Below are 26,991 nucleotides of genomic sequence, written 5' to 3' on the forward strand. Positions count from 1 at the left end.
GAAGAGGATTATTACTTTGCTATTCCACATTTAATTACTTTTACACATAAGGATACTGCATTCAATAAAACCACTGCACTGAAATAATGAAGATTGAAGACTGATCTACAGAACAAGAGTTATGGAAGACTACTGACAGAACAAGGTATAAGACGGACCTTACAAGACGAGTGATGAAACCTCACGGAGACAGAGGTCGGACTACTTTACAGGAGACAAGATTATAACTGATCAAAAAACAAGAGTTATGAAAGACTACTCTACAAAGACAATTTAACGGCTCTACGGGAGACAGGAATAAGACTGATCACAGAAGACAAATGAAGACTGACTCTACAAAGACAATTATGAACTGCTCTACAGGCAGAATTATAACGACTCTACAACAAGATATAACTCACAGGAGACAAGAGTTATGAAACTTTCTTACAAACAATAATAACGCTACAGCAGACAATTATAACGCTCTACAGAGACAGATTTGAACGCTCTTACAGGGAACAGGAATTGAAGCGGCTCACAATACAGGAGTTAGAACCTCTCAACACCTGTCTCTGTAACTGACTTCCAGGGAAGTTCCAAAGCCAAACAATACAGATTCTCTTCAAACTCTCTCTTCCACAACTCATTCAACCACAATCTCTCACACACACACACCCACCACAACCAACACACCACACACACACACACACACACACACACACACACACACACACACACACAACACACACAACACACACACACACACCACCACCACACAACCACACAACACAACACAACACACACACACACACACACCACACACACACACACACCACACACACACATCAGTGATGATAAATTGATACACAGCCACTCAGAAATATTCGTCAATTTAAGTCCTTTAACTCACCTGACTCAAAGACACGCCCGCGTCAACACATAACCAAGATAATATTAATCAGTTATAACAACAAACAAACCATAATTACTTTCCAAATGTATAAAATAGCAAGTTTAGGTAATAATTATCATTAAATTAATATAAATACCTACTATATGCATAAGAAAAGATAAGGATACAAAAAAGAAACAAAGAAAATTCCGAGCATAGATAGGAGAGGGAATCTTACCACATTCTTACTGCACAGTCAACTTGTTTTCAGGTACACCAGCCGCCCCCATGTCCCAGTATTCTCTGTCAGGGCATAGCTGTCGTGTATCCTGATAACCCATTACGTAACCACCTATCATCCAAACCACTCTACAAAACTACTATCCATAAATAAAATTATTCATTTCCTCTTAAACCAAAAACCTCCTTATAATTCAAATACAGTTCACTTTGTTGTACATTACATCCACTCACATGATCCCTACGCGTCTACGGATACACCCCATTACCATCATTTTCAATCTAGGGAAAAAACAAAACTATACAGATACCAGTTGGATCAATTCATTTGATCCAGTCAATACACTACTCCAATTCCCTTTCTCTTAAGCTTTCAATCAAAAATGGGAATAATTGTTAACCTTACAGAAACACTGAATTAACCCACCCCTCTTTTTATAATTATTACTTGGTTAAACCTAGATTGGGCATTAAGCTCGCCCTACACCCAATGCCCTCAGCTTCAATTCTGCAAACTTGATCTGTAAACAAAGCCCTCTCACTCAGCACAACTTAATCACCAGGCGCTCGATCCCTCGGGTACGACAGAGTCTCTCCAACCCCACAATTACATACAGCAATAAGGTAACACACAAAAAACATATCTTATTCATGTAAATACAGGATATATGCTACTGATCTCAGTCGCTCTGACACTGATCTCTATACTATTGTAAATACTTAAATATAACGACCCAACACCATTCAGATACTCATCCAAAAACTTACTCACCGCATACCACCACTCATGGTTCTCGCCCACCTCTCATCCTTTAGAATCCCACCTTCATTCTTAACCATCCCAACCTCTCATCCTTATCCACCATCCACCCTCATCCCTTGAAGAATAACAGTCCCACTCTACCTTACCATCACCTCACCGCTCCCCCTGAGCATCAGGTCCACTCTCACCTTGAACTCAGCCCAACCTCTCATCCTTGACAATCATCCCACCTCTCACCTTGAGCATCAGTCCCCACTCTCATCCCTTTAAGATCACCCACTCTCATCCCCTTCTCTTTAAACATCAGCCACCTCCATCCCTTGAAGAATCAGTCCCACTCAATCCCTTCATCAGCCACCTCAATCCCTTACCATTCATCATCCCTACATCAATCATCAACCACCTCTCATCCCAAAACCATCACCCAACCACCCCTAACCATCAGCCACCTCTTCATCCCTATCCCATCCACCCTAGCTGCTACTTGCATCGTATTTGAAGTCATGGACTGCTCCCAACCCTACAGCATACCCCTCTCATTACTTTACCCGGAATCCTCCCCACCACCGAAACATTTTGTGCTACGCAGCTCTTTTGTAACCACACTAATAAAGGTACAATTATTCAATATAGTATTACATAAACAATGAATAGTTGTAAAATTACGGGTGGAGTATAGGAAAGACGTACAGCATGCTATCTCGCCGCCCTCCCATATCATCTTTTACCAGAACAGCGTCTGACGCTATCATCATCCAACCATCGATACCTGAATCACATTACAAATCCACCCATCTAATTACTCCAATTGATATGTTCTCTACTCTCATACTAAATATTATAACAGAGTAACTTCCTAACAGTCACGAAATATCCAAACCCCTCAACAGGTCCGCCCGAAATCCACACATTCTGGCACACATGCTCACCGTAGTTGCCCAATTTTCCAACATGTCTTTTCTCCAAGTCACTTTCAGCTCTGAGTCCTTAGCTTTTGACCAAACCAACGGTCATCGCCTACAGGGAGCCACTCTACACAGTTGATTTGACTTAAATTCTAAATCATTAGCTTAAAAAAACGAGGGCCAACCGAATCACACCAGAGTAAGATATCGAAGAAAAATTGCAATACTTAATCCTAGTAAGAAATACATTGACAATTAAAGACCCAGATATGATGAAGGGCAATCAGTCAGTACGTTAGGAGAAATAAAGTTTAGGCCGTATCACAGGCCGTTAGCATAAATACAATGTTGCAGAGTAAAGCAGGAGACTAAAAACAGCTTTGTGAAAGCTTGTCTAATGCCGCTTATTGATCCCTGGAAGAAATAAACTTGTAAATTCATATGTCCGGTAATTTTACTCTAAATTATAGCCAACACTACCATAACCTATGTGGATGCTCAAGACTTCCTCTAAATCTCCCATCTCACAAGGAACGGAGCTCTTATGTAACCATCAGTCTTTACTCCCGACCAGCCATCTCCGACTATTGCCGGACGCCAATCTAAAGTTTTCCAAAATCCATTAGAATTGGAGCCACTGTTCTGACTTCAATGTCCAGAAATTACCCTTCTCCATCTTCTTCAACCATCGGTCTCGAGTCTACACATCAGTTACGCCATGCTTTTTTCTCACATCACTTCAACTGAGACCTTATATAACAGGCGTCCTTCCAAATTCTCTCCACATCATATCATTCAAATGTAACTCCAATCAAGTCATAGGATACATCTCAAGATTCAATGAAACAGATACACCTGAGCTCTTAGTCTCATAGCAAATGATACTTATGAATATATTAAAAAAAAACTGCAAAAATATAAAAAACTGCTTCGCCTTTTCATTAGTTCTGTTATTATTAGAAAAAAAACATTTAACAATTTAATAAGCGAACTAACAACATTTGAAAAAGTAGGCTGAAATTTCCAAAGCACTTACAAACAGTAGCCTACAACAAAAAAGATGTATGATGGATGGTTAGTTTATTTAGTTATGTCGTTTTTTATGTTGTATTGGGTTGACCTCTCTTTCCTCCTCCTCGTTGTTCTGAGAAACAAACCACTACAACACCACCACTACAACTACCACCATACCACCACTACAACTACAACGACCACCACTACAAACTACAACTACCACAACCTACCACAACATACAACACTACCACCACTACCACTCACTACATCTTTTTTGTAGGCCTAATGGCCTTTCAGTGCATTGAAAGTATTCAGACCCCTTCACTTTTTCAAAATGTTGTTACGTTACAGCCTTATTCTAAAATTGATTAAATCGTTTTTTTCCCCTCATCAATTTACACCACAGAACCATAATGACAAAGCGAAAGCAGTTTTTATCATTTTTTGCAAGTTCATATTTTTTAAAGACCTCATTTACAAGTATACGACCCTTTGCTATGAGACTCAAAACAGACTCAGTGTATCCTGTTTCCATATCACCTGAGATGTATCTATGACTTGATTGGAGTCTACCTGTTGAAATGATATTGATTGAGATGATTTGAAAGGCACGCACTGTCTATATAAGTCTCACCGTTGACATGTGCATGTCAAGGCAAAAAACCAAGCCATGCGGTCAACTGAATGTCGTAGAGCTCCGAGACAAATTGTGTTGAGCAACAGATCCGAGAAGGGTACCAAAACTTTCTGCAGCATTGAAGGTCCCCAAGGAACACAGTGGCCCATCATTCTTAAGAAGAAGTTTGGAACCACCAAGACCCTTTCCAGATCGCTTCCCGGCCAAACTAAGCAATCAGGGAGAATGCCTTGGTCAGGGAGGTGACCAGTGTACACTTACAGAGCTCCAGTTCCTCGTGAATGGGAAATCCGAAACACCACCTTGCACACCCACAATCAGGCCTTTATGGTAGTGTTAGGCTCTAATTTTCAAAAACTCTACGACACTATGAAAATCTTAACCAAATTATTCTTGCCAGAGGATCTAAAGCTGCATTAGACAAAGACCTTTTCACACAAGCACTGATATTTAAGCCTTCCTCCTAGGCTCCTCCTACACATTCTAACAAACATTGTATTTTTACTGCTAAGCAGGACACTAAGTGATACGGGCCATAAACTTTAATTTCTCCCTTAACGTGACCTGACCTGATCTCGCCCCCTTCATCACTAACCATGGCTCTCTCCCTATCAATGCCTGTCAACTTGATCTCTTTCCACACTCATTACTCCAAGCCAATTGCCCCCCACCATATACTTTCCTCTTACAGATAATCATTAACCTCTTGTAGACCTCGCTATGCCACCCCTCTTCTCTATACAGCTAATGATTAATAAGAATTTAAAGTTCATAAATCCAAAACCTGTCGTAAGTGGCCACTCCTCAGTAAAAGGCGCATGACAGCCCGCTTATTCAAAAAGGCATTTAAAGGACTCCCAGACTGATTAAACCAAATTTAACTCTTTGGACTGAATACCAAGCATCATTCTGGAAAAACTTCCACCGTCCTTACGGGAAGCATTTCAGCATCCTGGTTCAGCGCAGACGCTGTGAAGGGGTTTGAATACCGAATGCACGTATACGGCCAGATTATATCCTAATCATGATTTATACTGTAACAGATGTAGAACAATCAACATTCCATTGAAGTTCCTAACATTGTGCGGGAATATTGTTACATGTGCATTCCAGGTATCCAGATAAGAGCTGGGAATGACTACTGCCGTAACCCGACTCCTCCCTTCCCTTGCTACACCACAGACCCTATATGGAGAGCGCTGCGAGATTCAGCAAGTGCGTACGTCTTTCCCCCTCTTACATCCACCCAGTCCATTAATTCATACCATTCCATACAATGTAATACAATCTATATGACACTCATATTGTCACCTTTCTCCCTTCACTCTAGTTGTGTAAAAGAGACCCCACGCCACTGACCCAAAAAAATTTCCTGTCCGGAGGCCTAAAGTAATGAACACCCGTTGCCTTCAGCGTTGACGCCCAGTACCCGCATGAGCACCCCTTCACCCAAACACCTACAATGCAAGTAAGCCAGAAAAACAGCATAGAGGGATGGAGGATAAAGGGATGTAGACCTGACTGATTAAAAAGATTATGGGAGATGATTATATTGATAAGGGATTGATAATGGATAGAAGATGAGATGGCACTAAGCGATAAGGATTAGTCAATTAAGATAATGAGATTAAGGGAACTATGTAAAGAGATGGACTGATGCTTCAAAGGTATGAGAGGTGGGACTGATGGCTTCAAGGGAGAGATGGGACTGATGCTTCAAAATGAGAGTGATGCCTCAAATGGGATGAGAGGTGGACTATGCTTCGAAATGTATGAGAGGGGACTGGATGAAAGGATGAGAGGTGGGACTGATTCTTCAAAGGATGAGAGTGGACTGAGATAAATGGATGAGAGGTGATGGTTAAAGAGATGAGAGGTGGGATGCTTAAAGGGATAGAGAGAATGACCAGTGATGGTGATGAGGAGGAAGTAAAGTTTATTGAGCAGTATCTACTGAATGGCTGCTTGGGTCTAGTTATTTATTTCCTAGAGTACATTTACAATATAGTATAGAGAATCACGTGTCCAGAGCGACTGAGAGTCATGCATACATCCAACATACTGTATTTACCCAGAATAATGATCCATGTGTTTTGTGTGCTCTATTACTTATTGTCTGTACTGTACCATTTCCCAGGGTGGAGGAGAACTACTGTCTGTAACCCAGAGGATCCGAGGCCCCTGTGCTTCACGTCGTGCCTGAGATGAGGACGGCTCTTTGTTACAGAATCAAACGCTGTGCAGACGACATTGAAGCTGAGGTACACCCTCTGGTGTTTCAATGGGCCCGATGCTCTCTCAATGCAATCTAGGTTCCTCAAACACAAGTCTACTTAATAACACAAAGAAGGGTGGGGTTACAATTCCAGTAGTGTTTGTAAGGTTAACCAAATTCCAATTCACATTTTCGAATTGAAAAGCAATTAAAGAAAAGGGAATTGGAATTTTGTATTGACTGGAATTCAAATAATGATCCCAACCCTGTATCTGTAATCATGTTTAGGTCCTTTTCCCCACACCCTAGGATTGCTACCATTGAAAATGGTAAAAAACAGAGTGTAGTCCGTAAGACGCGTAAGGCATCACCGTCAGAATTGGAGTGTCAACATCCTCACAAAACAAAGTATGAAAAATAATAAATCATGAATTCATAAAAGGCGCAGGTCTATTTGGTTTTTTGTCAAAGAGGGAAACTGAATATATATTTATTTATGGGATAGTATCATGTGTTTGTAAAAGTCTCCGGCCTGCATAGGTAGGTTTACTGTACTGTGGTTCCAGGATAAACCCAGGGACCACCCTATGCCAACCTGACAGAGAACTACTGCCGGAACCCAGATGGGACCAGCACGACCCTGGTGCTACACACTGACCCCAAAACAGAGTTTGATACTGTGCCATCAAGCAATGTGGTAAAATCCCTCCTCCCATAACTCTATGCCCTCAGCATCACATTCCTCTCTCCATATCGTTCTCTTGTTACTCTGTCACTCATTATCTCTTATCTCTATGCTCTAATAGTAGGCCTAATATTATTATTAATATTAATGATAACAATATTAACTTACTAACACTAATAAAGCTATTTTCATACATTTTGCTCAAAGCACTTACCCTCTATGGGTTGTGTTGTTATAAACGATAAATAATTATTCTGGTTATTGTTGTTTGAACAGCTTGGAGAAAGTTCCATCATTGAGCCATCAGGTGAGTTTTTAAAGGGATATGTAACTACAATGAAAAATAATTATTTTCTGGAAGTGGACCTGTTATACAACTTACTCATCAACTGAAGTGTGTGTGTGTGTGGTGTGTGTGTGTGTGTGTGTGTGGTTGGTGTGTGTGTGTGGGTGATGTGTGTGTGTGTGTGTGTGTGTGTGTGTGTGTGTGTGTGTGTGTGTGTGTGTGTGTGTGTGTGTGTGTGTGTGTGTGTGTGTGTGTGTGTGTGCAGAGATTGTGGAGTTGTAATGAGTGTGGAAAGAGAGGATCGTTGCCAAGAGCCCAATACTGCGTATTGTTGGTGGGCTTCCAAACTCCCTGGACAGTCATCCAGAGACAGTCAGTCTGAGACAGCCGTCTTCATAACCTCTCTGCTCTCCTCTGTAGAGCCCAGTCTTCATAACCTCTCTGTCTCCCCTGGAAGAGCCCGTCTTCATAACCTCTCTGTCTCCCCTTTAAGAGCCCAGTCCTCATAACCTCTCTGTCTCCCCTGTAAGAGCCCAGTCTTCATTACCTCTCCGTCTCCCCCTGTAAAACCCAGTCTTCATAACCTCTCTGTCTCCCCCTGTAAGAGCCAGTCTTCTAACCTCTCTGTCTTCCCCTGTAAGAGTCCAGTCTTCATAACCTCTCTGTCTCCCCCTGTAAGAGCCCAGGTCTTCATAACCTCTCTGTCTTCCCTGTAAGAGTCCAGTCTTCATAACCTCTCTGTCTTCCCCTGTAAGAGTCCAGTCTTCATAACCTCTCTGTCTCCCCTGTAAGAGCCCAGTCTTCATAACCTCTCTGTCTCCCCTGTAAGAGTCCAGTCTTCATAACCTCTCGTCTCCCCCTGTAAGAGTCCAGTCTTCATAACCTCTCTGTCTCCCCCTGTAAGAGTCCAGTCTTCATAACCTCTCTGTCTCCCCCTGTAAGAGTCTAGTCTTCATAACCTCTCTCAATTCAATTCAGTGCAGTGGACTTTATTGACATGCCAAGTAAAATTACTTACATTGTCAAAGTATACATATAACAAAAATGGTGGGACCAATAGCAATAAGGCATCAATAATCTCTCTCTCTCCCCCTGTTAGAGCCCAGTCCTCATAACCTCTCTCTCTCTCTCTCTCTCTCTCTCTCTCTCTCTCTCTCTCTCTCTCTCTCTCTCTCTCTCTCCCTGTTAGAACCCAGTATTCATAACCTCTCTCTCACCTTGTTCGAGCCCAGTCCTCATAAGCGCTCTCTCCCCCTGTTAGAGCCTAGTCCTCATAACCTCTCTCTCTCTCCTTGTTATAGCCCAGTATTCATAACAAAAATGAAATGGGACCAACAGCAATAAGGCATCAATAATATCTCTCTCTCTCCCTTCCCTTGTTAGAGCCTAGTCTTCATAATCTCTCTCTCTCTCCTTGTGTGCAGGAAAGGAAACCATTTCTGTGGAGGCTCCCTGGTTAGCGCCAAATGGGTGATCAGTACTAAGCAGTGTTTCTCCTCTTGGTATGATTTATAAAGCATTTACATGTTATTGTTGTTTTTTCAAACACAGTAAAATGGAAAAAAAAGTGTCAAATCCAATACCTTTTAAAAGAACCAGATCTAGACTAAAACAACAAGCCTAAAATAACCTAAAATGGTATAAATCTCTTGAATGTGATGAGGACCTTGTGATAAGTCGCTCTGGATAAGAGCGTCTGCTAAATGACTTAAATGTAAATGTAAATGAGGATCGTTGGTCAGTGTGTGTTCCTCTATGTGCAGCTATGTTGACCTTCCGGGGTACTCGGCCATGATGGGGACATTGTTTCGTAACCCCATAGTAGGAGAGCCAGACCGACAGACTATCCCTCTCACCAAGATCGTCTGTGGACCCTCTGAGTCCCAGCTGGTTATGCTACAACTGGAATAGTGCGTACACACACAAACACATGCATGCAGCGACGCACATACACACACACACACACACACACTAACCACATACGGTACACACGTACAGTATATCGTACACATACAGTATATCGTACACATACAGCATATCGTACAGTACCCAAGCAATATTATCATACCACTTTTCCAACTAGACCACCCAATATGATTTAACAGAAAACCCATTTAAATCCACATTCAGCTCAGTCTGATGCTCTTTCTCCTCCTCCTCTTCCTTAGCCATGCCCAGTTTAACGAGCGTGTGTCTCAGATATGCCTGCCCCCTGAACGCTACATAGTTCCAGAAGGAACCCTCTGTGAGATCGCAGGCTGGGGGGAAACTCAAGGTAAAGTAGAGCTATGCTCATAATTGTAACACTTCAATATTATTTACTCACATTCCTCCATATGAATCTTTAAAGGCACCCACCAGAGGGCAATGCCGCTCCTATTTCGGTGTAATTCCTGCTTGTTTAGGTTCCACCTCCGAAGAATGACACAGGTTACTTATACATACAGTATTCACGAATTGGGGGTGGGAAAGAACGTTGTGGGAATTTCCATATGGAGTCAGTGTAGCTATCAGGCATGCTAACCTTAGCTAGCCAACTTGCTAACCTTATCTACCTAGCTAAAGTAATCAGTTGTTGCTGTTTTTTATTTTATATTACACCGTATTCAAAAGATTAGCAAGTTGGCTAGGCTGGTTCTGGCGCAGGATTTGTCATAAGCATTTAGAGAAAACTACTTGGAAACTAGTGCCTTTTGATTTCGCCATCTAATGTTATCTCCAAAGTTTTGGCATCTTCCCTAAGACACATGCATTTTTGTACATTGTAATGGACACGGTGCAACCTTTTGTAGGTAGGCTTCTGGCAGGCTTTGGCTGCAGTACAGAAATGCCAAGTCCTTGCTCATGGTTCTCACAAAGGAAGTGAAATGATAGACTTGAATGACTTTGCTCCTGATTCACGTCTCAAATAACATGTAACAACACCCTGAGCACGTCGGACACAAAATACCAATACAAATGTAACAACAGCACAACAAAATAGATAAACAAGTTCCTTGAATTGTCTTTTGTGGGTGCCTGTTCATTATACGATAGACAATTATATATATATATACAGTACCAGTCAAAAGTTTGGACACACCTACTCATTCAAGTTTTTTTTATTTTATTTTTTACAATTTTATACGTTGTAGAATAATAGTGAAGACTTCAAAACTATGAAATAACACATATGGAATCATCTAGTAACCAAAAAAGTGTTAAACAAATCAGAATCTATTTTAGATTTTAGATTCTTCAAAGTAGCCATAATATGGACTTGGTCTTTTACCGAATAGGGCTATCTTCTGTATACCACCCCTACCTAGTCACAACTTAACTGATTGGCTCAAACGCATTAAGAAGGAAAGAAATTCCACAAATTAACTTAACAAGGCATACCTGTTAATTGAAATGCATTCCAGGTGAATATCTCATGAAGCTGGTTGAGAAAATGCCAAGAGTATACAAAGCTATCATCAAGGCTACTTTGGGTGGCTACTTTGAAGCTTCTAAATATAAAATATATTTTGATTTGTTTAACACTTTTGTGGTTACTACATGATTACATATCTGTTATTTCATATATATATATATATATATACACAGACTAGCAAAAATATGTGAAAATTGACAAATTATCCAATAGATTATGTAAATTGTCTGGTAAAAAAAGTGGAGGTGCTAAGGCGAAAAGCTGTTTGGGTCATTCACGAATAGGAAGAACTTTGCAGGTGTTTCTGATTAATTGCTGGTTGGTGGTAACACTGAAATAAAATCTAGCCCTGAAAAGAAACGTCATATCATAGGGGAAACACTGACTGTCACGCCTACTCCCGCTCCGGTGCTCAACGTCGTTAGTCATCTTCATTACGCACACCTGCTCTCCATCATTACCCACAGCTGCTCCCCATCATTACCCACACCTGCTCCCCATCATTACCCACACCTGCTCCCCATCATTACCCACACCTGCTCCCCATCATTACCCACACCTGCGCTCCCCATCATTACACACCTGCGCCCCATCATTACCCACACCTGCTCCCCATCATTACCCACACCTGCTCCCCATCATTACCCACACCTGCTCCCCATCATTACCCACACCTGCTCTCCATAATTACCCACACCTGCTCCCCATCATTACCCACAGCTAGACTTCATCATCACCTTGATGACCTTCCCTTTATTTAGCCCTCAGTAGCCTCAGTCATCAGGCAGWATTGCTTTGTTTTCATTCACGGCCTGTACGCTTCTCGTGTTTTGTTTATCTTCTGCGCCTGCTTCCTGACTCCCGGCGTATACGTGACATTTACACAAACAAAAATCCAAAGTCTTCACTTCGGATTTCCCACTTCAAGCCCAAATATATCATAATTTGACTTAAACAGTGACTTATTGACAATAATCATTGTGCAACATCATGTGCAAGATCTGGGCACCATCTTTCAGTTACATTTTTTTACATTTCTGCTCTTGTGGTAGTTTAAACTTCCATATATTAGCCTAATCATATTTCTCCTGTTGTATTCATTATATCTTTCCTTCATAATGTCCTTTTATATACCACCATCCTATAGCTGCATTACAAATCAAAGGAAGAGGCGTTGCCGTGCCTTCTTCACGACTATGTTGGTGTGTGGGGACTATGTAAATTCCTTAGTGATGTGGACACTGAGGAACTTGAAGCTTTCGACCTGCTCCACTACAGCCCCATCGATGTGGACGAGGTGTGCTCGGCCCTCCGTTTCCTGTACTCCACGATCAGCTCTMTTGTCTTGTTGAGGGAGAGGTTGTGTTCCTGGCACCACACTGCCAGGTCACTGACCTCCTGCCTATAGGCTGTCTCAACGTRGTCGTTGATCAGGCCTACCACAGTCGTGTCGTGTTGGTGTCCTGCGCGACCACACAGTTGTGGGTGAACCGGGAGTTCAGGGGGGGCCTAAGCACGCATCCCTGAGGGGCCCCCTTGTAGAGAGTTAGCATGGCGAATGTGTTGTTGCCTACCCTCACCACCTGGGGGCGGCCCGTCAGGAAGTCCAGGATCCAGTTGCAGAGTGAGGTGTTCAGTCCCAGGGTCCTGACCTTAGTGATGAGCTTGGAGGGAACTACAGTGTTGACCTGTAGTCAATGAACAGCATTTTCACATAGGTGTTCCTCTTCTCCAGGTGGGAGAGGGCATTGTGGAGTGCAATAGAGATTGCGTCATCTGTGGATCTATTGGGGCATTATGCAAATTGGAGTGGGTCCAGGGTGTCTAGGATGATGGCGTTGATGTGAGCCATGACCAGCTTTTCAAAGTATTTCATGGCAACAGATGTGTACTACGGGGCAATAGTCATTTAGGCAGGTTACCTTGGCTTTCTTAGGCACAGGAAAAATGGTGGTCTGCTTGAAACATGTAAGTATTATAGACTGGGTCAGGGAGAGGTTGAAAATGTCAATGAAGACACTTGCCAGCTGGTCAGTGCATGCTCTGAGTATGCGTTCTGGTAATCCGTCTGGCCCCGCGCCCTTGTGAACATTAACCTGTTTAAAGGTCTTACTCACATTGGCTATGGCGACGCTCTCATGCATGGTTCAGTGTTGCTTCCCTTGAAGCGAGCATATGACCAGGGCCCGAGTTGACCCAGGTCAGATTACATGGTCAGGAAAAACATCTGAACCAAATTTATGAAATGTTTTCTGCCCTTGAAGTTATGAAGTATCTGCTTTACTAATGTAGCATGTAAATTAGAAAGTGTTTCAGATCCTGGACCAACAGATAGTGTTGTTATTTCCAGTACCACTCAGCATATGCCCTCCTCTTCCTCATTGTCTTGTTCTCTCTGTCTCATCCTCCTTTCCCCCTCTTTCCCTTTCTCTCTCCCTATCTTAGGCACTTCTACAGATGACTCTGTGCTCAATGTGGCTCAAATACCAGTTCTAAGCAACAAGGATTGTAACAACTACTTTCGGGGTCGTGTTCGGGAGAACGAGATGTGCACCAACTCCTTCCAGGGTGGGGTGGGTGCCTGTGAGGTAGGTTCGGTGTGTTTGTGAGTTGTAGGATCTGTCTATGAGCAATGGTTTGTTTGTATGAGAGAGACTGAGATTGATGGTGAGCGAGAATGATAAGATAACTTTATTTTAGGATATTAATTATGTGACATACAGCCAAACTCAACATGTACAGATGTATGATCTTAATTTGAGCCAGTTTGCTACTGAAGGAAAATAATCCTGCAGCAATGTGAATTATTATGTGGATTATAATTAATGGAAATATTTGTAGGGGTTGATACATTTTTTGTAAGGAAAAATCAAGTCTGAAATGTCAAACTTCAGAAGCCTTTTAAACCTCAAATACACTACACGTTTTAAATGTCCCACATAGCAGGAAAGTTCTTCTGTGTGACAATGATCTAACAATGTGACCCCCAGAGAGATTATGGGGGKCCTCTGGCCTGTCAGAACAGTGACTGCTGGGTGCTTGAGGGAGTGATCATCCCCATGAGGCGCTGTGGACACCCAGGCCAGCCTAACATCTTCATCCGTGTCTCTGTCTATGTGGACTGGATTAAGAAGGTCATGGAGATGGCTTAGCCACAAATACATTGTCACCAAGCAGTGACTGGCTCTATGTTCTACTGGACTGCAATACATTTATCCACTTTCATCCCCCTACCCATAGCTCACAATCCATGACCACCTAATTGTGATCCGTGACCGTCTACATACAATTAGTTAATATACACTGAGTATATCAGATATTAGGAACAGTATTGATTTGCCCTCAGAAAAGTCTCAATCCTTCGGGGCATGGACTCTACAAGGTGTCGAAAGCATTCGACAGGGATGCTGGTTGACTGCAGTACTTCCCACAGTTATGTCAAGTTGGCTGGATGTCCTTTGGGTGGTGGACCATTCTTGATACACACAGGAAACTGTTGACCGTGAAAAACACAAACCGATGCACATGGTACCTACTACCATACCCTGTTCAAAGGCACATAAATATTTATTCTTGCCCATTCCCCCACTGAATGGTACATAAACACAATCCATGTTGCAATTGTCTCAAGGCTTAAAAATCCTTCTTTAGCCTGTGTCCTCCCCTTTGTCTACACTGGTTGAAGTGTATTTAACAAGTGACATCAATAAGGGATCATGGCTTTCACTTGGATTCACCTGGTTAGTCTATGTCATGGAAATAGCAGGTGTTCTTAATTGTTTGTACACTCAGTGTATAATGTTGTGTGTTATTCTACAATCTTATGACAACAATTTAAGATAAAAAATAACAATGTTTTCCCTTGTCTTCTGTCTACGTGTGATCAAAAACAATATTAGGCATTTTGATCTGAACAAAATAACTATAATCTTGTGGTGATTACATTACATATTGAACCTTGGCACTGACTTCAGGATGTGCTTGTGAAGGACATGCCTCCTTAACCTCATGCTTCTCAACAGCGTTCCCACACCCTTCACTAAAACTGCTGACTACCAACCTCTCCACCCCCCCCCCCCCCCCCCCCCCCCTCCAGTATCCGATGGAGCTCCAAAATACCTTCTTTGCCTCCAGCCTCTAAAGAAATCCCTCATCTGCCTTTTTTTTATGTCTGCCCCCACCTCTAAAGACATGCCTTTGTGCCTCATGCAGAACAGTATGCGTTGTTTCTGGTTCTATAGGAGGAGTTTTGTAACTCGGTCCTGATGAGCCCACGGAATTCAGATTAAATACACCTCAAGATCAGAGTCCAGCGGAATCTCACACACCAGCCTGCAGAGGGGCAGTGYACTAACTCTCTCCCTGTCTCTCGCTCTTGCAGTCTCTCCCTCTCTCTAACACTCACTCAAACACACACACACACTTTAGCACATTCTTATTATTATACACAGACAAATATAGATACTCGCATATCCACATACAGTATTCACAAATACACACATACTCATTTACACATAGAACCAAGATAATTAAACAGACTATTTGTGCACTCTGATTCAACAAATAAGTTTAGCAAATGACTGCTGATTTTACTGGCTTCGGTCAGTTTCAGTGGCAGTTTGGCAGTTCATGCTGCTCTCTTTCGTGAAATTATGTTTATAATAGATGACTAATCAAATACTTATATGACTTATAGTTCTCATTTATACTGCAGATAGTTGACTGATAGTTGACTAAATTGTTTATAAATGAGTAACAAAGTAACTCAAAAAATCTCAAGTCATGCCCTCTACATTTTAGATTAAAGCATTTTATTCCATGTGGCAGAGAACTTGTAATTTCAATTGATCTTATCAATATGAATATATCACCTTGTTTTGAGCAAGCTGACTCATTTGGCTAACATGCCTTTTTAGGTCATATGGGGTTTTCTTTTCTGTAAATTAGTTTTCTTTTCATAACTGTTTGAGTAATTCATTGTTATTCTCAATAACCCATACCTTTATACGTGTAGCCTATAAAGCATTTTCATTATGCGTATGAGTGTTTTCAATTTAAATTTTTAAAATTTTTTATTCTACACTGTAAAAAACAAGAAGATGTTGATTCAACGTACATGGCAACCAGCTGCAATAGGATTGTGAGTTTGCTCAATATTTGGGCATATACTGTAGCTGAACCAAAATACATTCTCCAGTTGAATTGTATGTTCACTCAACTTTAGATTTTAGGAGTTGAGTGTACATACAATTCAACTTGAGAATTTATTTGACCTTTTTGCATATTTCCCAGTGTGCCTATCGAGTGATTTGTAGTTACCACCCATGACTGTATTTGTTAGAGACAGACACATATATGTTTTAGTCAATGGTTTTCAGTCTTGTAGCTTTCACCAATTGTGTGTCTAAGTGAATATGTTGTTTTTTAAATTAAACTCTTTATGACAGTGCATTACATAATAGATACATAAGGCCTTTCTTTGAGGGCTTAGTTACACCCTAACACAGCAGTTTGAAACTCCTGGTTTACAGGCCACATCAACAGTTAGAGTGAGGATATCCAACAATTGGAACTTTTAATCATCTGCATCCTGCATTCAGAATTACTTCTGGAGTAGGGAAGATTGATTATTAAGACGACCTAAATCATATAAACTGGAATAGCCATCTCAGAACTGGGTGCAATAAGTTCAACTACTAACACATTGGATTAGTTTAGAAAAATGTATGTTGTTTGTGTAGCATGAGATGAATCAACCAATGTGCATGCAAAAACACAGGTATTGAAACAAACTATTCTGAAAATCAACCTGCAATAGAGCATGCTGGGCAATATAATAATGATGGCTGTGGTTTTGAGCGAAAATGATCTTAATTTTTTAATCGGGAAGGTGCTGGAACAAAAAGTAAGCYAGAGAGGGGGGTGACTTGTGGAGTTCTAAGGTACCGGAACACATGAGGATAAAAGTTACCTTTATAATAAAGCATTGCATACATTTCATTGCATTTGCGTAGTGGCATCGAGCAGTAGAGTAAAGGCACTTACAGAAGCTGCACACATGGGGAACATTTTTAGTAGCCTGGGGTCTGGAAAAATGTGTCCTTTTATAAACGCATTTCATACAATTCTACATAATTTTACATGACTGAAGACTTTGTCCGAATCTTTTTTTAATACCGCACAAATGATCGAAATGGCAGGCTACTTTGACACTGACAAACTAAGAATCTGAAATCAATAAAAATGACCTTGTCTTGAGTCCATCAATAGCCTCGGCCTCAGTGTGTYGAGACAAATATTGTAGGCTACAATATGAGGAGGAAATTAGAATCCTAATAGTGCTTTACAGTTTCACTGACTCACCCAAAGATGAGCAGCTCACTTGCTAGTGATGGCCTGTGAGCTTGTACCGAAAGCCTATCTCTCTCTCATTTGTAAAACAATATTTGGAAGTTGATCAAATATTTTTCAAATACTCTTTCTAAACCTGTGTTTTCCCTCAATTGTATTTGAAATATTGTGAAAGGCCTGTTTTGCCTGCCTGCTGTTTTTTCACTGACAGATTTCTTGTTAGTTCCAGACTGTAGGCTATTCCGTGTTATTGGGTTACAATCCACAGCTAGGCAAGCTATTGATCCTCTGTGGCAAAATTATTGACCTTCCCGGGCTGAAAATCTAATTTTTCACATAGTTTTTTTGTGGGGACAGGAGAATTAAGAGGTAAATCGAATTAACTTTGATCACTTTTATTCTACTTTTTACAATGCAAAAAGTTAACATTATTTTTCATGCCAGGAGAGGTCTGATCTGGCCAAATAGGTTCCGTGACAAAACAGTCCAAAACAGGGAGGTGCTGGATCCTGTTCCGGCAAGATCCGGCTCAAATTAAGCACTGAATTTAGGTCACATTCAGCAGAGTTTGTTGAGTAAACAAACTTTAACATATTAGCTCGAATTCTTGTTTTGAAGTCCCTTCAACTCATAGAATAACGCAGATTAAACAATTGTTTACGTACAGTGTAGGACCTATTTTCATGGTATTGTAACTGTATGAGCTGCAGTATCTACAGCTACACTTTTTGAAAACAGAGTTCCAAAGGGGTTCTTCGGCTGTCCCCATAGGATAACCCTTTGAAGAACCCTTTTTGGCTCCAGGTAGAACCCTTTTGGGTTCTATGTAGAACCCTCTGAGTGTAGTGTAGCCTACAGATGTAAGATCTTAATTTGAGCCAGGTTGATACAGCAGGAAAATAATCATGCAGCAACAGGAAATGTAAATAATTGCGTGGATTATAATTATTGGACATTTTTGTAGGGGTTGATACATTTTTCATAAGGGAAAATCAAGTCTGAAATGTCAAAGTGGAAATTACAAACTTCAGAAGACTTGTTAAACCTCAAATACAGTACAAGTTTAAAATGTAATGCATTGCAGGAAAGTTCAAGTTGAAAATGTCCTGAATAGCAGGAAAGTTATCCTGCAACAGGGTGATCAAATTAAGAACCTACATCTGTATGATGCCCATCACTCATAAGTGGGTGGTCCAATGAGCAAGGGGCGTGTTCGACTGTTTCACCCCTCCTCTATGGTAGAGAAAGTATGCAATGTTCCTATATGATGCAGCTCCAACCCCCATCATACTTCAACTGGGGTATTCGTGACTACGAGGATACGACAGACAAACGTAAGATCACACACAGACTGAGTGAGATAGAGGAAAGGAGGGAGGGGAAGAGGGAGAGAGAAAGAAAGAGACATATTGTTAGTTCATTCCAAGATAAACTTTATTCAAGGAACTGTCTGTAAGATTAAGAAATCGTTAGAATAAAATATAGACTGAATAGTAAACTTTCCTACAATTCCATCGGTGTTTTTATTAGGTAGTCTAGTTTAACAATAAAACCAGCTGGTGGGAGCAAGGTAGGTGAAGCATTTTACCCTTCCTATAGGCCTGCCTACAGGCTATCGTTTATTTTTCTACAATAACATTGTTGCTATTTTTCTCTTCAATTTCATTAATATGTTACTACTCAATCGTGTATTCGGATCATTCAGATTAAGTACAACGGTTACCCGCAGACAAACTGCTGTCCTTCGATTCGATATGATTTGCTCTCTCCCTGCATCTTCTGCTGTAAACACATGGCTTTCGCGCCGGCTGTAAATTAAAATAAACTCATACAGGTTACGTAATAATTATGTAAAATTAATTGAATATCCCGATTAAACATGTATTGACGATGCAGTGTAGGTCTACGATATAGACTATGCTGTAAAGATAAAAATGCACAAATAGTTTACTTTTCTCTTGTGTGATCTACTGTATCGTTATTATAGACCAATGTTAGTCCTGCTCCATTGGACACCATACCACTGCTCTAACCTATATTTTATGTTGGTAAGTGGCGCCTTTTAAGTCAAGTAGACCTAATTTGTTTACAGTCCAAAGTTAAAGTTTAAAAGTATAACATAAGAGACGTGACAGTTTGAATGTAGGCTGCCTGACACACATTTTGGTAGTTTTAAAAGAATGCACAGAATGTGTTTTTATGGTTGCAGTTGCCGCCCATATGGAAAAAGTACATTCAGTCCTCCTAGTTCACTGCCAGCAACATAGTTAAACGAATCGTCTCCTGCTATGCAAAAGTATCTGTTCATAGACTTCACCTGTGTTTAAAAACATTGTAGCCTACTCCTGCAGACAGACAAATTCAACTCCCAATTTCCTGCTTAAATGCATTTGTTGGTAAAGAAAAGCTACAGTGTATATCAATGCAACAAGAAGATATATCTCCTTTTTGATTGGTCTGAGCTTGAGCTTGGAATTCTGATTATGTTCTACACGTTTCTATAATTAGTCAAAACACAATTCATTCATTAATGAAGGAATGAAACGCAGAATTACATTATTCAAATCAATTGAGTGTCCTTTAATCCCTCTAGTTTTTAGTTATTAGTGAAATGAACAAAAGTAACCTGTGTAGCAGCAAAATATCTAGCACTGAATTGTAGCCTCCAATATCTGTATGCAAAGTGCAGACAATATTTGATTTGGAAGGTGAGATTTGATTTGGAAGGTGAGATTTGATTTGGAAGGTGATACAGTATTCAATTTGGAAGGTGATGTTAGATTAAAGGCACATATGAACTCAAGTACAAAGTAACTGAGAAGCCCGTGTTGAAAGCACTGTACATAATCACATATTCTCATAATCTAACAAATTTGTCAACAAGCAGGCATGTAGCCTATATATATACAGCCTCACAGACATAGAGTAGATAACCAATAATAACCGGTACAGACTGGATGGATTAGATCTAAATGTTGAATGGGATACTGAGTTGTGAATATCTCTGCTACTTATAGTTACTGCAGACTGAGATAATGTTTCCCTACGTATGCCAAACCCCTGTCTGTGTTCAGATGAACCTGCAATGGCTGGTGCAAAGGCTTATATAAAGCAGTTCTCACACTTGCTCTGTGACTGACTGCAAGACGAAAGCAGTGTGGCCTTTCATAATGATTTTATGAGGTTCAGAGAGAGAGGAGGAAAGTGTATTTGTATCAACTTGTCCAGCCCCCAGTCACATTGGGACAATACAAAGATTATGCACGATAGTATAAACTATGTCTTTACAATAGGCCTACTAGAAAGAGATCGCCCAAAACTGACTAGCTAACCTGAGCCCCCCTTTTACTTCCCAGGTGTCCTACCCCCTGCCATTCAAGTCTGCCCTTCCCTAACCCTCTGCCCTGAGGCCTGAGCTCTGGGCGTCCATGCCCACACCCCCATCTTACTGCGCTGGTGGACAGACACAGGGATGAGCAACAGTGGGACCAAGGAGCCGTCACCACAGCCAGGCGTGGCCCAATCACCTGCCTCTACACCTCCACGCAGGGGCCGGGGACGCCCACGGAAACAACAGGAGGTTGGACCACCACAGAACCCTCCACATACATACTTCATACACTGTACTTAATTTGAGCTAGTTTGATGAGCAGGAAAATAATCCTGCAGCAACAGGAAATGTGAATAATTATGTGGATTATAATTAATGAAACATTTTATAGGGGTTGATACATTTTTCGTAAGGGAAAATGAAGTCTGAAATTTCTAAGTGGAAATTACAAACTTCAGAAGCCTTTTTAAAAATCAAATACACCAAAAATGTCCTGCATTGTAGGAACATTCTCCTGTAACAGGGTGATCAAATTATGATCCTAAATCTGTATATGACACAATAACTGAAATATGTCACCCTGTCATAAGCAGCAACCCAAATGCACATTTTAACAACTGTGGTCTGGCATAGGTTTTCTATACAATGTTATTGAATAGAGTGGAGCACAGCTGCTTTGGCTATGGATAAAGTCAGAGTGACAACCATGGCAGTTCCTGATTTTGCTTCATCTCTCCCCAGGAGCCCACTGGCCCCCCAACTCCAAAGAGGCCGAGAGGACGACCCAGAGGAAGCAAGAACAAAGGCCCTCGTGCCACACCCAAGGTAAGATCATCTTCTCATGTTCATGGATATCGTCAACATGAAATATGCAATAAAAACAAAGAATCCAACTAGGCAGAGGAGCTGAACAGAAAATAATAACTGTAGGAATAGGGTTGTGAGTAGACATTTTGTGTATATAATAAACAATACAATCATCTCTGCTTTATCCTCCATCCTTTCTGTGTCAGGAAGTAGAGCCTGTCGGGGAGAGAAGACCAAGGGGCCGGCCTAGGAAATGGGTATGAGACTAACATACAGACTCACTCAAGCACACACATGTAATGAGGCCTACTGATATGCGCCTCAAATGTACGCCCCTAGACTCCTATCTCTCTTTGTATTCTAGGAATGCACAACTTCAGTCCTTAAGGCAGTGTTTCACAAACTCGGTCCTGGGGTCCCCAAGGGGTGCACYTTTTTTTTCTTTCTACACAGCTGATCAWAGCTTGATGATTAGTTGATTATTTGAATCAGCTGTGTAGTGCTCGGGCTTAAAACAAAATATACACCCTTTGGGCTCCCCAGGACCAAGTTTGGTAAGTGCTGCCTTAAAATATCCATAAGTCTTTTTAAGKTAGAGATATATATATTTTTGCATGGGCTGTATCTCAATCAAACGCAACCGCCCATGTCGGCCTTCCGCATCTGCGGTGGAAAGTGGCAGAGCTAAAGCTCTGTTTGTCAGACCAGGAGACATTCCGAAAATTGGTCTTCTCACAAAAACTTCTGTCGTGTCCGAACGGTTTCTCCATTTTGCTCTACAACCCCCAGAAGCCTCACAGGAGTCATCTGAAGTCGATAGATTCGATGTGCCAACTTCTGTCTGTAGCGTCCAAACCGTTTGGGCTACAAACTAATATGACCCCACTATGGAAAGAGGAGACTCACAAACATGATGTTGTTCTCCGTTTTGCTCTACAACCCCCATAAGTGTCACGGGACTCTGAAGGTAACCAGGTACCATTATCAAAAATGAATGAAAGTATGGAAGTAGTTTTGTGCKCTCCAAAAAAGGGGTTAACCGTGTGTCCAAAATATAAATATATATTTCCTGAGCTTTCTTATATCTCCTAGATATAGGACAGACACTTCAAAACCTTATTCCTTATGATTTATTTTTGTACTGTCTGTTTTGTCGTTTAGGGGGTGGCAGATAGCCTAGTGGTTAGAGCGTTGGGCCAGTAACCGAAAGGTTGCTAGATCGAATCCCCGAGCTGACAAGGTAAAAATCTGTCGTTCTGCCCCTGAACAAGGCAGTTAACCCACTGTTCCTAGGCTGTCATTGTAAATAAGAATTTGTTCTTAACTGACTTGCCTAGTTAAATAAATAAAAATGTGTTTATGTGGGCTGTGAGCAATTTCAACAACAAAAAAATTTATACCTAAAGGGGTCCTAAAATTCCAAATCAAATAGCTAAATGATCCATGGTATGACCATCTTGTAACAATTATTTAAGGGCAATAGTGCCCTCTGTTTTTCCTGATTGGTGTCAGTAATTGGCAGGAGCATTCCCTAACCTGGGGTCCTAGTTCTGAATCCGGGATGGTAACTTTGATAGGGGTGGGGGCCACAAAAAATCTGAACTAATCATGAGGGGCCGCAGTGGCTCGCAGGTCTGCTTACCCTCAACCATACCAACACATGCAGTCAGAACCAGTCCTAGACTTTTGGTGGCCCTAAGTGAAATTCCCCTCGTGGGGAGGATATGATATCTGAGTGAGAGTGACGAATAAAATCAATGGGGACCCCCTGGTCGGTAAGTTTAGGCTGACTCACCAATCAAAAATGTTTTGCTGACATGGGCTAATTCAGTGACTGTCAGTGACTGACATAACAAGATAAAAACTGCTGATGCACAGCCAAATTTCGAAATTGCACCTTGTGTATTCTGCTATTCAAACTCTCAACAGTAATTTGAGATCCCGACTGAGTTGCCCATCGTTGGTCTAAATCCCTCAAACTCAACTCTGGACTTCGAAGCCATTGCTTTTCGTTGTTCACATTTAAACAGGGACTGATTTAGACCTTGGGCACCAGGTGGATGCAATTCATGATCATTTAGAACAGAACACCGTCAGGCTCCGGACCTCGTAGGGTCAGAGTTGAATAGTCCTGGTCTAAATCATTCAGTCATTAAAAGTAAAACATTGCAGCCCTTGACGATTGAAGTTGTCAACCGCTGGCCTGCATTGTGCAATGGAGAGTTTGACTGATTGATTGAACAACCTTTCTCTCTTCTTTTMCTCTCACTTTTATTCTTCTCCACAGCCTCAGAGAGTAGTTCAAGAAGTTGTCCAGGAACAGCAGGTAAGAAGGAGTACACCATAATAGGTCATATTATGTTTCTATTCTTCAATTTATCCTCTTAGCTATTGTACTTGAGCACTACTTTCATGGAGGATGAATATGAACTTCCGTTCATATAGCACCTTCTTTTAGAGAATCAACGTATTACACCAACACTGGCACAAAAAAAGAGGCCAATGTCATTCAACTTCCTCATCCATCTTATCACAATCTTCACTGCAGAACCAAGTTTCAAAGAAGTTAAAACACATTAAGAACTGAAACCATAGACAGACTCCCTTTTTCAGACAGACATGCGAATGAGACGAATGAGTCAATGCTGAGGGGAAACCTGATATAACCGCTCTCTTCCCCTTTCTTCTTGGTTTCCTGACATAACCGTCTTCTCCCTAGCATTTCTTGGTCTCACGTACAGACCTATTTCCCCACATGTACAGAATCACTCATTTACACACTCATACAAGTATATCACTACTCATTACACAAACACATGCGCACGCAAGCACTCGCTCTCACACATGCACACATACATGTACATACTAAAGTCTGTATTTTTGTGTCTTTTCACAGGGTCCTTCAGAAGAAACCGAGGAGGGCCCCTCACAGTCACAGTCTTTACCCACTGAGGCTTCACCATCTCACTCTCCAGCCCAGGAAGAGTCAGAGGGGGAATAGACAATGTGCCACAGTACTACCTCAAGGTTTGGGCAGAGACAAAGAGGTGTATACTCTTAGAAAAAAAGGGTTCCAAAAGGGTTCTTTGGCTGTCCCCATAGGAGAACCCTTTTGGTTCCAGGTAGAACACTTTTTGGTTCAAGGTAGAACATTTTTAAGTTCCATGTAGAACCKTCTGTGGGTTCTACATGCAAACAATAAGGGTTCTCCTATGGGGACAGCCAAAAAAAACTTTTAGGTTCTAGATAGCACCTTTTTTTCTAAGTGTATAATCCAACCTCCACTGTCATGAGGATCTAAAACAACAGATAATAGCCCTGCTTTGTAGAACAGTAGGCCTGGTTGGGTTATTGTGCCTGGAGTCTATCCAGCCCTGTGGCTGGGTCAATCAATGATGGACATAGCTTTGGTCAGTTGATTGATTACTAAGGATTTGGTCAATGCGTGCAACAATGCAGTTTGACTGCCCAAACCCTTTCTCATGAACGAGATTGGTTGATGCTGTGTGTTTGTGTGTGCGTGCGTGCGTGCATATGCATGTGTGTGAGCACGTACATGTGTGCGTGTATGTGGTGATAATGGTGGTGGGATGGTGGTGATAATGGTGGTGATAATGGTGGTGATAATGGTGGTGGGATGGTGGGGGAAGGGGTTTAAAAAGAAAAGGATGCATTTCAAACAGCGGCTACTGGGACAAGAGGCATGACCCAATTTACCTTATGTCTGTCCTGATTGTGAAGAAACACAGGGATATTTTGTTAGATATACATTTGAATGGGAATACATTTTAATTTACCATTAACATGAGCAGAAATAAGTCTAAACTCAACAGTGTCCAATTGACATGACATCGGACCACACTCAGGTTTTGTATTTACCTTTATCTTCTCAATACACTCATTAAAACCTCAGGTATTTTGCCTTAATGTAGCTATGCATTTAGCTATTCAGAAACATGTCATTCTACTCAGTTATGATATTATTCTATTTTATTGTGTATTTCTGATTTGTTTTTTGACATTCACAATATGACTTGACACACAAACCTCATTCAGACCTCAACTCACCTCAGTCCCTTTACCTTTCAGTCTACCTCAGTCACGGAAAAGCAGAGAACTCTTATAGCCTCTCCCCATACCAAAAAAACGAACACACACACATACCTACTCAGGATACTCCCATACGTACTGTACCCGCTAGCCTCACACTCTCCCTCCCACTTCCATGCTGACAGACTCTTTAAGTGAGTCCCAGCAGAAGCCTTTAGTGGCTCTGATGAAATGTCTGTCATGAGAATTGGTCTATCTACAGTACCTAGGTTCAAAAGGACCCAATATTTTACTGTTTGCTGTAGTTTTTACTTAGGTTTTATTTGTTCTATCACAACCTCTCTGAACCCTTACATGTTCCCCTCTTAGCTTTTTACATAAGATACGTCATCATTTAATTTCATGTTCTCACTTTCACACTGCAGATGTGTTAGATTAACAACCATACCATTTGATGAATTGATGTCAGTGACATGTGAGACATGAAATAGTGAGATAAAAGTTAACATTTAGTATTTAGTATATGTAGTATATACATTTAGTATATGTATTTCTGGAGAGGATGGACTTGGCCACATGCAGTCTTTTTCTGTCAGTTGCAAGTTTCTAACCTATACTCTGTCTTTTTCTTGTTAATTCACCTCTTTGGCTGGAATCACTGTTTGCCATGTGGACCAGGTCTGAAACGAGTCTGTTTTTGGCACTGAACACTGTCCCAGAGGGGTGGCTGACTGATTTTAGCTTTGCTTGTCCCATGCGATCTTATGAGACCTATAGAACATATATCTGCTGTCCACTCATCTCACTAGGTTCATAACAGCATATCGTACAGGTAAATAAACCCGAAGTACTGCATTGTGATGTCAGTAGAAGTGCCTCCTAACCTAACGTCATACCTCAGCAATGTCAGGATATCTACTGTCTATATTATATTGACAGTGTTGCTCTATGAGCTTACTGATATAGATACAGTATATTCAGTGTGTGTGTGTGTATAAGTACACATATCTTAGGAGTTTGTCATGTGCTTGTTGTAATGCTTTATGTACAAGGGCTTTTAAATATTGAGTAGTGTAGTTGGGTCCTGTTATCTTGGAACATCTCCAGTTTTTAAGCTTTTCATATTTTTTGCAACATTTGAAAATGTGTCCCTTTCATTTCAGTCTCCTTGATCATACACTTCATGAAGATTTATTTTCAATGTAATCCATTTTAACTTGAATACACAACTCCAAAAGGGTGTTTTTTAGTTTGCCTCTGATCTGTCTCGCTTTATGGTGTGTTTTTGCATGAGTATAGAGGTGCTGCTTGGTCTGTCTGTTACCAATAAAAGTATCACATAGCTATGTTCGTTTGTCATGTATTCATCAAAAAGTAGCAGCACAATAAGTGGTCGTCAAAATACTGTTGGTTAAATA

At 41.1% G+C, this 26,991-nt stretch overlaps 2 protein-coding genes across 4 annotated transcripts in view; both read left to right on the forward strand.

Moving 5' to 3' along the window:
• The window catches only part of LOC111970086 (hepatocyte growth factor-like protein), a 35,965-nt gene extending 19,458 nt beyond the window's left edge, over positions 1-16,507 (forward strand). The window contains 5 exon segments of the mRNA XM_023996598.2: positions 9,044-9,121; positions 9,383-9,529; positions 9,788-9,894; positions 13,480-13,622; positions 14,025-16,507. Of these exon segments, the coding sequence (XP_023852366.1) occupies positions 9,044-9,121; positions 9,383-9,529; positions 9,788-9,894; positions 13,480-13,622; positions 14,025-14,186 (637 nt within the window). The 3' untranslated portion in view covers positions 14,187-16,507.
• A 1,857-nt stretch (positions 16,508-18,364) lies between these two features.
• On the forward strand, positions 18,365-26,919 carry LOC111970121 (high mobility group protein HMGI-C). Of its 3 annotated transcripts, none has more exons than XM_023996652.2 (6): positions 18,365-18,719; positions 20,742-20,965; positions 21,458-21,541; positions 21,730-21,780; positions 23,811-23,849; positions 24,420-26,919. In XM_023996652.2, exons 2-6 carry the CDS (start codon positions 20,858-20,860, stop codon positions 24,522-24,524), a joined length of 387 nt encoding a protein of 128 aa, XP_023852420.1. In that variant the 5' UTR covers positions 18,365-18,719; positions 20,742-20,857; the 3' UTR covers positions 24,525-26,919. The 3 variants fall into 3 exon arrangements, with proteins under 3 accessions (XP_023852420.1, XP_023852415.1, XP_023852428.1); XM_023996647.2 differs by lacking the exon at positions 18,365-18,719 and adding an exon at positions 18,731-18,955; XM_023996660.2 differs by lacking the exon at positions 18,365-18,719 and adding an exon at positions 19,388-19,433.
• Positions 26,920-26,991: the final 72 nt, after the last annotated feature.

This window comes from Salvelinus sp. IW2-2015, linkage group LG1 (assembly GCF_002910315.2).
Source record: "Salvelinus sp. IW2-2015 linkage group LG1, ASM291031v2, whole genome shotgun sequence".
Classification (NCBI taxonomy): domain Eukaryota; kingdom Metazoa; phylum Chordata; class Actinopteri; order Salmoniformes; family Salmonidae; genus Salvelinus; species Salvelinus sp. IW2-2015.

Excerpts from the sequence above, each read along its gene's own strand:
- LOC111970121 (XM_023996652.2), top strand. The coding sequence starts at position 20,858 with ATGAGCAACAGTGGGACCAAGGAGCCGTCACCACAGCCAGGCGTGGCC. Across the intron at positions 20,966-21,457 it reads GCCCACGGAAACAACAGGAG|GAGCCCACTGGCCCCCCAAC; the intron begins GTTGGACCACCA and ends ATCTCTCCCCAG. Across the intron at positions 21,542-21,729 it reads GCCCTCGTGCCACACCCAAG|GAAGTAGAGCCTGTCGGGGA; the intron begins GTAAGATCATCT and ends TTTCTGTGTCAG.